At 44.8% G+C, this 17,885-nt stretch overlaps 1 protein-coding gene and 1 long non-coding RNA gene across 2 annotated transcripts in view; one reads left to right on the top strand and one right to left on the bottom strand.

Annotated features, from left to right (window-relative positions):
• Positions 1 to 17,885, bottom strand: part of LOC120314423 — a 74,086-nt gene that overhangs the window by 13,571 nt on the left and 42,630 nt on the right. The gene's annotated exons all lie outside the window — the stretch shown is intronic.
• BEND7 (BEN domain containing 7) overlaps positions 1 to 17,885 on the top strand; it is a 55,538-nt gene that overhangs the window by 11,993 nt on the left and 25,660 nt on the right. Inside the window, 4 exon segments of the mRNA XM_039357494.1 lie at positions 15,844 to 15,921; positions 15,924 to 15,962; positions 15,965 to 16,115; positions 17,590 to 17,612. Of these exon segments, the coding sequence (XP_039213428.1) occupies positions 15,844 to 15,921; positions 15,924 to 15,962; positions 15,965 to 16,115; positions 17,590 to 17,612 (291 nt within the window).

Below are 17,885 nucleotides of genomic sequence, written 5' to 3'. Positions count from 1 at the left end.
AGTGTAATGTTTCTTCACCTCTGCTGGCAGGTCGCTGCTTATCTCCGTTGCAGCGAAAATTAAATTTAGCCAGCTATCCAAAAGGGGCAAAGAAAATATATTGGAAATATTATAGTTTGCCTAACTGGATCTTGAAGGATGCATTGATAAAGTGCTCGTTCATTTTATGATTGTGATTCCATCTCCTTGTGCCTCCATCTTTCTCTGCTTTTTAAACAATAATTTTACTCAGCATTACAGTGATATACGTAAAAGCTAATCCCGACTACAAAAAAATAAAATAAAAACTAGAAAGTGCAAAGGAAAAAGGGGAAAAGAAGAAAATACAGGCAGTCCTCGACTTACCACAGTTCATTTAGTGACCGAAGTTACAATGGCACTGAGAAAAGTGACTTGCAACTGTTTTTCACACTTACGACTATTGCAGCATCCCAGTGGCCAGATGATCAAAATTTGGGTGCTTGGCAATTCATATTTATGATGGTTGCACCATCTGGCTCCTTCTTCCATTGCCTTCGGGTTTTTTTTTTTTCTTTTCCAAGCATCAGGGTCTTCTTCAGTGACACTTGACTTCACGGTCAAAATATTTCAGATTTCGGTTAGGGCTTCCAGTGTAGGAAGAGTCGCAGAACTGGGGGCGGAGTCAAGAGAGGAATCAGCCTAGAATCCCTACGTAGTCACAAGCGGACTAAGCCGAACTGCCCTTGAATTCCTTTGACCCTTATCTAACTCCTAGCAGGCACTTCCCATGTAGATTTGGTCTTTCCCACCTGACATCTAATGAGCAACCTCGTTGTACTTTATTTAATATTGGCTGGTTGGCTTTTCTTGCTGTCCAAAGAATGCTTTCTAGCCTTGATCTTTCTTTGTTTTTTAAATAATAATTCAGCATTACAGTGATATCTGTAAAAGCTAATACCGACTACAAATTTTTTTTTTAAAAATTGAAAGCGCAAAGGAAAAGGGGGAAAAAAAGAAAAGAAAATACAGGGAGTCCTCAACTTACAATAGTTCATTTAGTGACCGCTTGAAGTTACAACACCACCGAAAAAAGTGACTTGCAATCGTTTTTTTCACACTTAACGACCATTGCAGCATCCCCTAAAGGATCAAAATTAAGACGCTCGGCAACAGACTCATATTTATGACGGTCACAGTGTGTCCCGGGGTCACATGATCCCCTTTTGTGACCTTCTGACAAGCAAGGCCAAGGGGGAAGGCAGCTTCACTTAACAACCGTGTGACTAAGTTAACAAATTGCAGTGATTCACTTAACAACTGTGGCAAGGGGCAAAACTTGCTTTAAAAATGTCTCGCTTAGCAACAGAAATTTTGGACTCAGTTGCGAGGACTACCTGAGGACCGCCTGTATAATGTTCTCAAAGCCCCACAATTCAGCGGCAACACTTGTTTTTTTTCTCAGTGGTCCAGATTTCACAGCCATATGTTACAATGGGGAACACAATCCTTTTGTGTCAACGGGATATCCCCCCATGTTAATATTTTGTCTGGGTAGGCAACCTTGGCTCTTTTATGACTGGTGGACTTCAACTCCCAGAATCCCCGAGCCAGCATGGCTCAGCTTGGAAACCGCCCCCCTTCCCCTCAGCATGGCTGGCTCAGGAATTCTGGGAATTGAAGTCCACGAATCATAAAAGAGCCAAGGTTGCCTACGTCTGGCCTAGGCCTAGGCCGCTTTCTGACTCGTGGACTTCAACTCCCAGAATCCCCGAGCCAGCATGGCTCAGCTTGGAAACCTCTCCCTTCCCCTCAGCATGGCTGGCTCAGGAATTCTGGGAGTTGAAGTCCACGAATCATAAAAGAGCCAAGGTTGCCTATGTCTGGCCTAGGCCTAGGCCGCTTTCTGACTCGTGGACTTCAACTCCCAGAATCCCCGAGCCAGCATGGCTCAGCTTGGAAACCTCTCCCTTCCCCTCAGCATGGCTGGCTCAGGAATTCTGGGAGTTGAAGTCCACGAATCATAAAAGAGCCAAGGTTGCCTATGTCTGGCCTAGGCCTAGGCCGCTTTCTGACTCGTGGACTTCAACTCCCAGAATTCCTGAGCCAGCATGGCTCAGCTTGGAAACCTCTCCCTTTCCCCTCAGCATAGCTGTCTCAGGAATTCTGGGAGTTGAAGTCCACGAGTCATAAAAGAGCCAAGGTTGCCTATCCCTGGCTCTAGATTTTTCTTTTCATAGTTGTTCGCCCCAATAACAGATGTCTCTTTATTTTACCTCTGTGGCTAATTAGCAATCCCTACAATTGTTTTGTCTCCATTATCCACCAGTCTCAAAGGAGATATTACATCTGTCTTGAACAATAATATCATATTAGAGTCTAACGCCAAATATATTACCGTAACAGGATACCTCCTCATTTTACTTTATGAAATAGCTATTGTATTCTAGCCTCCCGCCTCCAATAACGCCAAAATATACCTGACAGTCCTGAAAAATCAATGCACTCTCATTGTTTCCTCTGCCTTTTTAGGAATGTGTTACTTTTCATAAGCGCAAAAAGGCACAGCCCTGTTATACGGGTAGTCCTCGGCTTAACAATTCATTCACTGACCGTTCAAAGTTACAACGGCACTGAAAAAGGTGATTTATGACCGTTTCTCACACTTACGACCGTTACGGCACGCCCACGGTCACCTGAATGAAATTTGGACGCTTGGCAACTGACTCACTTTTATGACGGTCGCAGCGTCCCAGGGTCACATGATCCCTTTTGCGACAAGCAAAGTCAATGAGAAAACCAGATTCACTTCACAACAGTGTGACTAACTTAACAACTGTCAGGGACTGACTTAATCGGTGTGGCAAGAAAGGTCGTAAAATGGAGCCAAACTCACTTAATAACCAATGTTTTGCTTAATGACAGAAATTTTGGGCTGAACTGTGGTCATAAGTCGGGGACTATCTGTCAATGCTATTTTGCAACGGTTCTTAACTTAGGATTCAGAGTCCGCTTTTGAAAGGTTAATGCGGAGAAATAATTAGACAGTTCTGGTGTAGAAATTGTGCGAGAGACATTGATCTGTGTGTAATTAACAAGGAACAGCTTTAGGGTTTCATAAAATACAATGTTAGGTAGTGTGCAGCCTTCCGCAGGCATTTTATTTCAAGAACTGAAAATCTACATTTATTACCGGTATAAAATGGGAATGAGGTATGCTGTGGCACAGGTGTCTGTGTTTTACAACATTTTTGTCTCAATGAATTGGACTTTGCCAGGCAATAATTTTGTTTTCTCCTACAGGGAAGGCCTATGTAAAACAAAGTGAGACTGTATAAAACAACTCCCGCTTTAATCTTCTACATTTCGAATTAGAAATCAGCCCTGTTAAATCCAGTGCCATTTAGCTCTCCGTAAAGGACTGAAGGCTGCGGTCTCAAAGGATAAGGTGGCATTTTTAGCATCACCCGTAAAAAAATATTAACAGATTTCTAGAAGGTGCATACTGCAGTTGTCTAATCAAATACAGCTAGTCCTCAACTCACAACAGTTTGTTTAGTGACCGTTCAAAGTTATAACGGCACTGGAAAAAAAATGACTTATGACCTTTGCAGTCTCCCGGTGATTATGTGGTCAAAATTCAGTCAGCTTGGCAACTGACTCATATTTACGACGGTTGCAGTGCCCCAGGGTCATGGTGATCCTCTTTTGCGACCTTCTGACAAGGAGTCAAGTAGGGAAGCCAGTGTAACCGTGTTACAAACTTAACAATTGCAGTGATTCACTTCGCAACTGTGACAAGAAAGGTTGTAAAATGGGAGAAAACCCACTTAACAACTGTCTCCGTTAGCAACATAAATTTTGGTCTCAACTGAGCCCGAAATTTTCAGGGCTGTTGTAACTTCAAACAGTCTCTAAACGAATGATTGTACGTCAAGGACCACATGACATATCAGTCCATCTTAAGCGTGTAGAGTGTTAACGAATGAAGGAGAATATAGGTGTGCTAGGATAATATTGCAGGATCCAATCTGGATCGGTCACGGAAGTGGGGGATTTTGTCTTCCAAGCTTTAGGAATCGTGTTGGAGCCCACCCTGAGGGAACTTCTCTCTAGCTGAGCGTGTGCTGTTCTGTCCTGTGTGTGGTATTTATAGGGCACTTGTTGTATGTGGCTTTTTAGATGTTGATTGGGGATATTGATGGCTGGCTTTTAAGTCACTAGCTATCGTTTGCTTGTGCTGCTCAGCCCTCACCTCCTAAGTACTTGATAAACTGATGGTAAATCAGCTGAAAGGAGTCTGTTTCACAGCTTCAGTCGTTTCCCTGGCTGTTTTTGTCCCTGCTCAGCCAACAATCTTATTAGCTGCGAAACTGAATGTGCGTCGTTCATTGCAGTGTGAAGCTACCAGTGAGTTTGGGGTTTTGACCGCTCACTTGTGCTCTTCCAATCTGCCGGTTGGCTACCTCCCCGTCTGTCCTACATAGGGGTAATCATTATTGGTCAAATATTCAGGAAGCAGATACGCTGTTGTAACAATGGCCTAAGTTGTTAGAACATGGAACTGAGCTGACTTTGAGAGGCATCTTCTAAACAGTTGGGAAGAAGTACTTGCTGTTTTAGGTGTTTTGAATTCTTCCCCGCTCTGCCAAGGAGATGAGAAGAGGGAGGAGACTGGATGTTTGAAAAATCTTTTGCATTTTTCCAAGCATGACTCTTATTCTTAAGACTCAGAGTTGACTCACAGGCTTTTTTTGGCACAGCTCAGCAGCCAGACATGCAAAAGATTCTCGAAAGAGAGCAGAGTTTCTCTGACTTAACTGCAAGGCAACATTTGCATGTTTTTGAATGACCCGTCTCTGCTTTTGGTAGATAAGATTTCTCTTAGTAGCTTAATCAAATTGTTGGGTTCCCAGATCCACGGTTCAGTTTGTCCTACAGCCTGTGCGGTACCTAGGCCCAGGATCCTGTCATTTTTAGCTAGAGCAGTGGTTCTCAACCTTTTTAATGCCGCGACCCCCAACTGGTCGTAAGTCGAGGACTACTCAACTGGTGCAGCACCGTTTGCAGAATGAGACTTTTGGCGGGCTCAGCAGGGCAGAGACAGCCTGGATAATTCCTATTGGCTTTTGAAAGCCAATAGAATTAGACTCTATTCAAGAGTCTAAGCACAGCTAAGGAAAAGGGGGAAAAAATGGCAGACTGCGTTGTTTGGTGACCCCCGTGAAATGGTCATTCGACCCCAAATGGGGTCCCAACCCACAGGTTGAGAACCACTGAGCTAGAGCCTATCTAATTCCTTGCTAGCTGTCTTGTCACCCTATGTTGACCCCCAGCTTCATGGCACCTCATGAGTTAATCAATATTGGATGAAGAACGTGACTGGCAGGGACCTTGGAAGTCTTATGCATCCCCACAAAAATATAGCTTCTCAACATATATCCAATAAAAAGCAGTAGTAGTTAGTGATGGGAAGAATTGGTTTTCCTTTTCACCCCAATGCCCCTCCATCTGCATTATACGTGCTACATTCCAACTTAGCGTGAGGTGTACATTTTCCTTATTTCATTGTTATATTGGAAATAAGTCAGTATCTGCCATCCAAACAAGAATTTGGCATCTTTTATTTCCCAGGCGCACATATTTCATTCTACGTCAGATCTGAATAAATCATAGTCTACGTCTGCAAGCTCTAAAGCTTACCTGTGTGTGTTCTGCCCCAGGGGGTACATATTTAAGAATATAAACCCTAGCTGAATGATAGACAATACAAAACAACAGAATAACAGATTGGACGGGATCAATAACAGAATAACAGATTGGAGGTCTTCTAGTCCAACCCCCCTACTCAGGCAGGAGACCCTATGTCAGTGGTGGTGAACCTATGACAGACATGCCAGAGGTGGCACTCAGAGCTCTCTCTGTGGGCACGCACGCCATGCCCCGGAGATGGTAACCGTCCCTCTTCAACCAGCCGCCCGCTAACTCGCCAAGGTCCCACGTGGCTGGATGCATCCCAGCACCCATGCGCTCGCTGGCCTCTGTGTGCAGGGGCTGATGCCCCGGCCCCTGCCTCACCTTGCCCTGTGACAATGGCACCTCACCCTGCCTCGCCTCACCCCGCAGGACGAGCCTCCTGCCCACCGTCCCACCTGCCAGAGACCCCCTGGATCTCCCCCACAGGCGTCCCTCCCCACGAGCAACATTGAGGGGATCACGCCCACCTTGGCCACACCCATCCAATCTGCCATGACCACCATAGCCACGCCCACTCAGTGGGCCACACCCACCCGGCACCTGGCGATGCATAAGTGGGTTTTGGGTTGCAGTTTGGGCACTCGGTCTCTAAAAGGTTCGCCATTACTGTCCTATATATTCCAGACAGATGGCTGTCCAGTCACAGTGTTGGAGGAAGGAAGGAAGGAAGGAAGGAAGGAAGGAAGGAAGGAAGGAAGGAAGGAAGGAAGGAAGGAAGGAAGGAAGGAGAGCAGAATAACAGTTGGAAGAGACCTTGGAGGTCATCTAGTCCAACCCCCTGCTCATATTTATGCCATTCCAGACAAATGATTGTCCAGTCCCTTCTTAAAAACCTCCAGTGTTGGAGCACCCACAACATCTGGTGGCAAGCTGTTCCACTGGTTAACTGTCCTCACTGTCCTCTCCTTAATTCCAGGTTGCTTCTCTCCTTGACTGGTTTCCATCCATTTTTTTCTTGTCCTGCCTTCAGGTGCTTGGGAGAATAGCTTGACCCCCGTCTTCTTTGCCTCTTGGGGAAGTGATTTGAAAACCCCATAAGACAGTGAACCTGCAACATTATTAATTCTAGTTCCATCTTTTATTTTCTCCCGCCTCCTTTCAATGGGATACCTGTTTTTCTTTCTAAGATATAGTGACATCCTTTTGTGGCAGCCTAACAGTGTGGCCCAGGGTGACTGTTTGAACCAGCCTCTCCTTTTTTCTCTGACTGCTGTAACTTCCTTATTCTTTGGAAACTGGTTTTGGCTGTTTAAATCTGCAGATTACGCAGTCTGTAAATTGCAGTTTTCTTTTGAACTGTAACAGAATGTTTCTTTATTAGATGTTTATCCCGTCTTTCTTATAGGTAGTCCTCAACTTACAACAGCTTGCTTAATGACCGTTTGAAGTTACAACGGCACTGAAAACTTGTGACCATTTTTCATGCTTACGACCGTTGCAGTCATCCCCAGGGTCACATGATCAAAATTCAGATACTTGGCGACCGGCTCATATTTATGACGGTTGTAGTGTCCCTGGGTCATGTTGATCCCCTTTTGCGACCTTCTGACATACAAGGTCAATGGGGAAGCCAGCTTCACTTAACAACCGTGTGGTTAACAGTTGCAGGGATTCACTTGACAATTGTGGCCAGAAAAATTCGTAAAACTCACTTAACAAATGTCTCACTTAGCATCATAAATTTTGGGCTCAATTGTGGTCATAGGTCGAGGACTATGTGTATGTATGTCAGAAGTAATCAGAAATTATTTTAGGTTACGATAACAAAGAAACTTGCAAGGCGCAAAACAGCCAAATCACGGTTTGGCATGAAGCGAACTGACTCAGCAGCTCTTCCATTCCATAATTATCTGCCTTCCTGCCTGTTCAAAAGCTTCAGGAAGATCCTGTACACAGGATAGAGTGTGTTTCAAAGCACTATACAGGTGGTCCTCAACTTACAACGGTTTGTTTAGTGACCGTGCAAAGTTACAACGGCATTGAACTGACTCACGACCGTTTTTCACACTTAACGATCGTTGCAGCCTCCCCGTGATCCTGGGATCAAAATTCAGACGCTTGGCAACTGACTCACACTTACGACGGTTGCAGTGTCCCTGAGGGGGGTGTCACGTGATCCCCGTTTGCACACCAGGGACCGGTTCCATGGAGAAAGGTTTTGGAGAGTGCGTGGTTTTGTGTGCTGCCCGCATCCCGCGAATGGGGCTTTGCTTGTTTGTGTGGCCCGGTTGCTGGCATGCCGCCCAGTACCGCTCCACGGACCGGGGGTTGGAGACCCCTGCCTTAACCGCTGTGACAAGAAAAGTCGTAAAATGGGGCAAAACAATGGAAATTTTGGGCTCAGTTAGCACATGGCTAGCTAAATCGACGTCCAAGTTAGGTTTTGCAATGTACTTATAGGCCACTATTATTGATTTTTCAATTGTGTTTGATAGAGCACCTCTTCCAGGTCTCCTGGATCCATTGCATTTACTCTCTTGGAGTGTTAACATTATGTGAAAATATGCAGGGGTGGAGGCAGGCATTTTCAACAATGCTTCCTATTTATTTGCATCCCTGGGGGGGGGGGTGCCCCAATGATGCCAGGTACGTCTGCGTGATCAAAGACTCGTCCCCTGTTTTAATCTCCATGGCCGCTGGCACCCCAGAAAGCATTAGTTCTGCAGCAGACCTCTGTGCTCCAATCTGCTCCTTTGGGTATTTGCTGAGTTTTGCTTGGCGTCGTCGTTGGCTTCTAAAAATAGCTTTTAAATGTTATCGGTACTTTCCTGACAAGGCTAGGGTGGATTACACTATAAATATTGCAATAAATACACTGGAATAAGCCAAGCAAGTGGAGGTGCAGCATTCAGATTTAAAGCTGTTATTTCCAAAGTTGTAAGAGACTTCCCGATGTGCATTTGGTATAACAGAATAAATAGAGTTGGAAGAAACCGTGGAGGTCTTCTAGTCCAGCCCCCTGCTCAGGCAGGAGAACTGATACCATTTCAGACAAATGGCTGTCCAATCTTTTCGTAAAAACTTTCAGTGATAGAGCAGCCACAACTTCTGGAGGCAGGTCGTTCCACTGGTGAATTGTTTCTCCTTAGTTCTAAGTTGCTTCTCTCTTTGCTTAGTTTCTCATCTGTTGCTTCTTGTCCTACCTTCTGGTGCTTTGGAGAAGAGGTTGACACCCCCCCCTTCTTTGTGATAGCCCCCCAGATTGTCCTAACGGACAATCCCTTAAATATGAGCCAGCCGTGTGCTGCAGCTGCCAAAAAAGCCAACACAGTGCTAGGCTGCATTAACAGAGGAATAGAATGAAGATCACGTGAAGTGTTAATACCACTTTAAAAGACCTTGGTAAGGCCACACTTGGAATACTGCATCCAGTTTGGGTCACCACGATGTAAAAAAGATGTTGAGACTCTAGAAAGTGCAGAGAAGAGCAGCAAAGTTGATCAGGGGACTGGAGGCTAAAGCATTTAAGAACGGTTGCTGGAATTGGGTATGTCTAGTTTAATGAAGAGAAGGATGTGGGGGGACATGATAGCAGTCTTCCAATATCTCAGGGGCTGCCCCAAAGAAGAGGGAGTCAAGCTATTCTCCAAAGCGCCTGAAGGCAGGACAAGAAGCAACGGATGGAAATTAATCAAGGAGAGAAACAACCTAGAACTAAGGAGAAACTTCCTGATAGTTAGAACAATTAACTAGTGGAACAACCTGCCTCCAGAAGCTGTGAATGCCCCAACACTGGAAGTTTTTAAGAAGAGACTGACAGCGATTTGTCTGAAATGGTATAGGATTTCCTGCCTGAGCAGGGGGTTGGACTAGATGACCTCCAAAGTCCCTTCCAGCTTTATTATTATTGTTGTTATTGTTATTATTGTTATTATTATTATTACTGGAAAAGTGCTATAGAGACCGTTTTTCACACTTACGGCCGTTGCAGCATCCCCGTGGTCATATGATCAAAATTCGGCCACTTGGCAATTGGTTCACATTTACGACGGTCGCAGTGTCCTGGGGTCAGGTGATCGGCTTTTCTGACCTTCCGACAATGGGGAAGCCAGATTCACTTAACAACCCTGTTACTAAATGAATAACGGGAGCGATTCTCTTAACAAAGGTGGCAAGGAAAGTTGTAAAATGGGGCAAAACTCACTTAACAAATGTCTCAGCTGGGCAATGGAAATGTTGGGCTCGAAGGCGGTCGTAAGTGGAGGACCGCCTGTAATTGTTCTCAAGGCCAGGAAACTTCCTCTTATTTGTAGGTTCTTGTTCTGCCCTCAGAAATTGAGAAGTTCCACTCCAAAATATGAAACAGTTGTGATTCAAAAGCAGTTGGTTTTGTTGATGCTGTGATGAACTTTTGGCAGTTATAATAATAGTAATAATAAAAATAATAGTAATACTACTGCTGCTAATAATAATAATAATGTTGGAAGGCATCTTGGAGGTCATCTAGTCCAACCCCCTGCTCAGGCAGGAAACCCTATACCATTTCAGACAAATGGCTGTCCAGTCTTTTCTTAAAGACTTCCAGTGTTGGAGCATTCATCGCTTCTGGAGGCAGGTTGTTCCACTGGTTAATTATTCTCACTGTCAGGAAATTTCTCCTTAGCTGTAGGTTGCTTCTCTCCTTGATTAGTTTCCATTCCTTGCTTTTTGTTCTGCCTTCAGGCACTTTAGAGAATAGCTTGACTCCCTCTTCTTTGGGGCAGCCCCTGAGATGCTGGAACACCTCTGTCATGTCCCCCCTCCTCTTGATTAGTTTGACACAATTGCTATTGGACACCTTTTTTGTATTTTAGGAAGTGCCAGGGCCTTGGCTGATCTGTTGGGAGAGGAAGAAAGATAAGTTGATGATAAAGGAGAATATTTGTAGCTAAGGGTTGTCATGAGGGGTCCTTGGTGCTCTCTGAGCTGGGTTGTTCTCTTGCAGACATTTCGTTACCAAACTAGGCAACATCATCAGTACTAGTAGGGAGTAGGGCTTACTCTCAATTTATATACTAGTGGCTTGCCCTATCAATGTTGGAAATGTTCCTGGTGGTTCCTTGACTGTATACTGGTAACTTTTTCTGCACTTCCTAGATTGGGATATTGTGTACGTCCTGATTGTTGATCTGATGCTAATCTTGGTGTTCATCTATGCTCATCCGGGTGTTGATTGCTGGTGGGGAAGCATTTTGGACCCTTTTGGGCTTGTTGATTGTCTCCAGATGTTGTTTATGTCTACATGTCTGTTGATGGCCGATTTGTCAGTGTGGAGAGGAATGCAATCTGACTGCAAAGACAACATAAATAAAAACGAAAGAGGAAGTAAGATTTCTCTAACTCAGTGTATCCTCCTTGTGTTTCTCTACACAGCTTAGGAATTCTGGTGAATGCTTCAGGCTGAGCAAGACAAATATTTGGTTTTGTGTTGACACTACCATGGCTGATGGCTTTTGTGTGGTTTTTTTTTTTCAATGCAACCGAGCCTTTGCATTCACATTGTCTAATTTGGGATTGCTTTTAATTCAGGGAGCAGTTTTAAGGTGCAGAAAAGAAAGATGAAATTTGAAGCCCACACAGTGCTAGGCTGCATTAACATAGGGATAGAATCAAGATCACGTGAAGTATTAATACCACTTTACAAGGCCTTGGTAAGGCCACACCTGGAATATTGCATCCAGTTTTGGTCACCACAAGGTAAAAAAGATGTTGAGACTCTGGAAAGAATACAGAGAAGAGCAACAAAGATGATTAGGGGACTGGAGGTTAAAACATATAAGGAAAGGGTTGATGGAATTGGGTATGTTTAGTTTAACGAAGAGAAGGACGAGGGGGGACATGATAGCAGTATTCCAATATCTCGGGCTGCCATAAAGAAGAGGGAATCAAGCTATTTTCCAAAGCACCTGAAGGCAGGACAAGAAGCAACGGGTGGAAACTAATCAAGGAGAGAAGCAATCTAGAACTAAGGAGAAACTTCCTGGCAGTTAGAACAATTAACCAGTGGAACAACCTGCCTCCAGAAGCAGTGAATGCTCCAACACTGGAAGTCTTTAAGAAGAGACTGGACAGCCATTTGTCTGAAATGGTATAGGATTTCCTGCCTGAGCAGCGGGTTGGACTAGGTGACCTCCAAGGTCCCTTCCAACTTGATGATGATGATGATGATGATGATGATGATGATGATGATGATGGGCTGGACCCAGCTGGAAGCTCTGGGAGGAAAAAAAAATCAGCAGATTCTCCCAGTGCATCTCCTGGGGAGAGGCAACTGGATTGGGGGGGGGCGGCTTTCCAAGAATGGGGCTGAATTCCCCATTCTAAGTCTCTTCCTGCTCCCAGGACCAAGAGCAGAACTACCTTAAAGGCTCAGCAAACTCCCAGTACCCAGCCCAAGGGTCTTGCAGGCTTCACAGCTCTATTTAGAGTACAGATGGTCCTTGACTGACCACCATAACTGAGCTCCAAATGTATGTTGGTTAAGTGAGTTTTGCCCCATTTTACGACCTTTCTTGCTGCAGTTGTTAAGTGAATCATTGCCCTTGTTAAATTAGTTACATGGTCGTTAAATGAATCCGGCTTCCCCCACTGATGTTGCTTGTCAGAAGGTCGCAAAAGGGGATCACATGATCCTGGGACACCGCGACCGTCATAAATATGAATCAGTTGCCAAGCGTCTGAACTTTGATCACGTGACCAGGGGGAGGCCGCAACGGTCGTAAGTGTGAAAAACGGTCCTAAGTCAGTGCCGTTGTAACTTCGAACGATCCCTAAATGCACTGTCGTAAGTTGAAGATCCCCCTGTACTTCGATGGGTGTGAACGTGACTGTGTCACTTGCCAATTCCACACACACACACACACACACACACACATCCTTCCTCCAAAAAAAACCTTGCCGTTCTTAATTCAAAACCTCCAGCCCTAATTAACACCATCCACAATAAGATGAGGGTCAAAGAAAAAAAATATATAAGGGAGGCAGAATAATCAGGTCAGGACGAAAGATTTTTGCTCCTGCTGTAAGGAACAGGATTTTGTCTAGATCAGGGGTGTCAAACTCAATTTCACTGAGGGCCGCATCAGCATTGCGGTTGCCCTGGGGGGGGCAGGGGTGTGTGGCCAGGGTGGGTGTAGCCTACTGGGTGGGTGTGGATGGAGTGGGTGTGGCCTACTGGGTGGGCGTGACCAGTTCTACATCGTTCGCGTCAAGGGTGCCTATGGGGGGCCTGGGCAGGAGTGGGACAGATCTGAGGGTCTCTGGCAGAAGGGGGTGGGACCGGGGCAAGTGCCAAGGAATGGTCCACCAGGGCAAGTGCCAAGATGGCCACCACAAAATTGTACATTGGCTCCCGGCTGGCCTGGGCCAGGGCCAAGGCAGCGGGGGCCGTTCCCTCACTGTTTCCAGGATGGCTTCGCGGGCCACATGAAACCACTTCGCGGGCCACATCCGGCCCCCAGGCCTTATGTTTGACATGTCTGCTCTAGATAAACAAAAGCCTTTTAATTTTGTTCTCACTAGAGAATATTTGCAAAATATTTACAGGCATTCCTCGACTTATGACAGTTCATTTAGTGGCCATTCAAAGTTACAATGCCACTGAAAAAAAGGGACTTATGGCCGATGTTCACACTTACGACCCTTGCAGCATCCTCGTGGTCACGTGATCAAAACTCAGAGGCTTGGCAACTGACTCGTATTTATGATGGTTGCAGGATCCCCGGGGTCACGTGATCCCCTTTTGCGACCTTCTGACAAGCAAAGTCAATGGGGGAAGCCGGATTCACTTAACGACCGTGTTTCACTTATCAACCATGGCCAGAAAGGTCGTAAAAATGGGGAAAAATTCATTTAACACATGTCTTGCTTAACAACAGAACCTTTGGGCTCAGTTGTGGTTGTAAGTCAGAACTACCTGAATTGGGGTCCCAGAGAAAGCCGCCAGGCTAAAAAGTCACTAAAATGGTCGATCAGATTGTGGAGGTGTCATTTTATGTGCGATGTTTTTCACAAAGGAGAGATTTCGGTGCGGGGAAATTCATCTTGTACGACTGCCGTTGGTTTTCAATATCCCATTTTCAGTCATGCTTAAAATGCTTGATGGTTTTGCTCGTGAGTTTGCCTCCTGCTAATGAAATTCTATGCCCCAGCAAGCAAAATAGCAACCCTCGGCAGCAAACATGCACCGACGCAGAATGAAATGAGTATGATCATAAATAAAATTAATACTTAAATGAGGCCGGGGATGTAATTGTTTTTAAATGGGCCAGGTCCTCATTTTGTAGCTTTTTTTTTTCTTCCTTTTTTTACATTATGCATCAGAGGCCTTAGATGGATGCTGTGTTCTGGATATTAAATAAAACGTGGGTTTTCCCCCCCCACCCCCATTAAATTTGCTTTGCCTCCTTATTTGATGGAGCACCCCTGCTACCTATGCAGTTACTGCTGAGTCTTCAGCAAAACACAGCCCATTTTTCTTAATTTTAACAAGAATACTAACACAGGGAGATCTCTGCCAGTTCTTTTAGCAAGAATATGCTTCTTCTTTTTTCCCCCCAAGAAATTAATATGATTTGATTGACACCTGGAAATCCTGCAGAGAATGTCACAAATTGCACGGAGGGGTTTTGAAATTTGCATCCACGTAGTCCTTGACTTAACAACCATCATTCAGCCCAGAATTACAATCATAGATTGTGCTGGTTGTTAAGCGAGTGATCATCTGACTGATCCAATTTTATGCAGTCCTTAAGCAAACCCATTGAATCCAATGGGTGCTTTTTACCAGAAAGCAGAAACACACACATTTAAGTAAATTCCTTGACCCATTGACCCCCAGACGCTGAAAACAGGTGTAAATGTGGGCCAGTTACTAAGTGCCAAAAATGTGATCACGTGATCGCGGGGGTTCAGCCATCAAACTTCTAATCTGGGTCATAAGAACCTCTTTTGGAGACTTTTGTCATTTCAAATGGTCACTAATGACGGATCATAAGTCAAGGACTCCTGTACATTCTTACATGTGTGTACAGTGACATAGAGGTGTCCTCAATTTACAACAGTTCCGTTTAGCGAGTGTTCAAAGTTACAGCATTGCTGAAAAAAGTGACTTGTGACCGTTTTTCACACATATGGCCATTGCACATCCTCAGGATCACGTGATCAACATTCAGACCCTTGGCAACTGAACCTTTATGGCCATTGCAGTGTCCCGGGGTCACCTGATCCCCTTTTGCGACCTTCTGACAAGCAAGTCAACAGAAGGCCATATTCTCTTAACAACCCTCTTACTGACTTAACAGCTGCAGCATTCACTTAATAACAGTGACGAGAAAGATCATAAAATGGGGCAAGACTCACTTAACAAGTGACTCGCTTAGCAAAAGAAATTTGGGGCTCAGTTGTGGTCATAAAGGACTAGATGTATATGCAGGTCACCTGTGAAATGCCTATCTGGATGGATTCCAATTTGTTTCTACAAGTACAAATACTACTCAGTTTAGGGCCATTTGAGTTATGACAGACTTTTTAAAAAGCTACTTATGATCTGTCCTCAGAGTTACAACTGGCACACACATCCCCACAAGATCACGTGATCACACTTCACGTGCTTGCCGACCACTCGCATTCACGAGTAGTTGCAACATCCCCGCGGCTACGTCATCATGATTTGTGACACCCGCTGATTTCGGAAAGGATGAATGTGCTTAACAATCGCACCGTTTGCTTTATAACCAACTGTGACTTACTTTACCACCGTTGTAAAAAAAATCAGTTGTGTAATCGAGTCCGGTCCCGTAATGCCTCGACTTAAGACCAGAACAACTTAGCTCCAGGCGGTCGTAAGTCTGTATGGTAAAATAGGGTAAGGAAAAAAAATGCCATTGGAGATGTATTCAGTAGAGCAGAGATTCCCAATCTTTTTGGGCAGGGACCGGTTCCGTGGAGAGAGGTTTTTCCGCGGACCGGAGGGTGCGTGGTTTTGTGTGCTGCCCGCATCCCATGGATAGGGCTTTGCTTGTTTGTGCGGACCGGTTGCTGTTAATGCCGTGGCCCAGTACCAGTCCACGGACCGTGGGTTGGGGACCCCTGCAATAGAACAATGTTCTAATGTTTCCTAATTTATGAGGGTGTTTTTGCTTGATCTAGGAGACGAAAGTCGGGAGATTAAAAAACAGATTACAGGGATGAGAAGATTGTTGAATGACAGCACCGGGCGAATCTATCAGCCAAAGAAGGAGAAATGTTGAAGGAAGAACCCCAAGATTTAGGGCCTGGACTCCGCGTCTGAATCCTCCTGCAGACACCCAGGGACATCTCCATCCATTGCCGAGCGGGACCTGGAATGAGTTGTCTCCCCAGACCGGTCCCTATTCCGGGCAGTACGGCACCCGTTCGAAAACCAGAACCAAGCCAGAACCGTGGGCCAAACGGTACGATCTAAGTTCTATCTGTTTACTGCGTTTGACTGGATTTTCACTATGCTGAGTTCCTGGGTCACAAACGAAAACGAATCCTTTGTCCGCAGTTGGTAATATGAAAACTCCCAAGCTTTTTCTTACGTTACAGGTAGCCTTGACGTATGATCACAACGGAGGCCAAAACGTCCGTTGTTAAGTGAGATATTTGCCAAGTGTTTTTTGCCCCATTTGACCACCTCTCTTGCTACTTTGCTTGTCAAGGAAAGTCAGATTCACTTAGCGACCGTGTTACTAACTTATCAACAGCAGTGATTCAGAAGGTCGCCAAAAGGGGATCAAGTGACCCCAGGACGGTGCGACTGTTGCAGTTGCCAAGCGTCTGAATTTTGATCACATGATCATGGAGGAATGCTGCAACAGTTTTTTTCAGTCCCGTTGTACCTTTGAACAGTCACTAAATCAGTGGTTCTCAACCTGTGGGTCGGGACTCCATTTGGGGTCAAACGACCATTTCACGGGGGTCGCCAAACAACGCAGTCTGCCATTTTTCCCCCTTTTCCTTAGCTGTGCTACTCCCATTTATTCTATGGGCTTTTGAAAGTCTGCCCTGCTGAGCCCGCCAAAAGTCCCATTCAGCAAACGGTGCTGCACCAGTTGAGTAGTCCTCGACTTACGACCAGTTGAGTAGTCCTTGACTTACAACCAGTTGGGAGTCGCGACATTAAAAAGGTTGAGAACCACTGCACTAAATGAACTGTTGTAAGTCGAGGACTACCTGTATTAAATTTCCCTTCCCTGCATATTGATTATCCCAATCTGAAGATTCCATTCCACCATGTTGATTATTTTTTCCCCAAAAGCTGCCAGAATATTAACTCGGATAATTATTTCCAAAATGTTTCTTGATCAATTGGACTATTTTCCTTTATCCTTGGTGCAATTCCCAGTCTTTTATGAGGACCATTTACATCATGGTCAAAAGCTTTTCCAGATCTTCATCTGTGTTGTAATTTGTAGTACAGTGGTACCTTGGTACTCAACTGCTTTGAAGCCCATCTAATTTGGTACTCAACACATTTTTAAAGAAAATTTTGTCCTGCTACTCATCGTTTGTCTGGTACTCAACACACAAGCTAGAACTTGTCACTGTCGGCTGCCTTGTGACTTACTATATATTATTCCTGATGGGAATGATTTGTTTGGTACTCATCGTGCCTCCTGGAACCAATTAACGTTGAGTACCGAGGTTTCACTGTCATTCGTAGAATAAGCCTGGATACAGTGGCTGGGGGAATTCTGAGAATTAAAGTATTTAAGTCGTAAAGTGGCCGAGCTTGAAATCCCTGACTAAATCATCACTTAATTCAAGGTTATCTTGGTGGAACAAGCCTGGATGGTGAGGAGATGAAGTCTCTACCCAAATACAATAGCAAACAAATCAAAAAAACAAGGAAAATATATAGTAAGTCACAAGGCAGCCAACAGCGACAAGTTCTAGTTTGTATTGTTGAGTCCAGACAAACGATGAGTAGCGGGACCAAATTTTCACTTAAAAATGCGTTGAGTACCAAATTTGAAAAGTTCTAACAGTTGAGTACCAAGGTACCACGGTAAACAAATTACAAAAGGGGCAACAGTGGTAAAAGTTTTTGACAATGATGTTACCAACAAGTTTAAAACTAAAGATTGGGTAGCCCTGATTTAGTCAACAAGCCTGTTTCTGAAATCTGGGTTGGGTCTCCCCAAAGAGAAACCGCCAAGGGAGAGAGT

Source organism: Crotalus tigris, unplaced genomic scaffold (genome assembly GCF_016545835.1).
Source record: "Crotalus tigris isolate CLP2741 ecotype Arizona unplaced genomic scaffold, ASM1654583v1 scf7180000018925.3142382, whole genome shotgun sequence".
Taxonomy (NCBI): Eukaryota; Metazoa; Chordata; class Lepidosauria; order Squamata; family Viperidae; genus Crotalus; species Crotalus tigris.
Note: the sequence above shows the minus strand (reverse complement) of the source record. Positions and strands in the feature narration are given on the sequence as shown.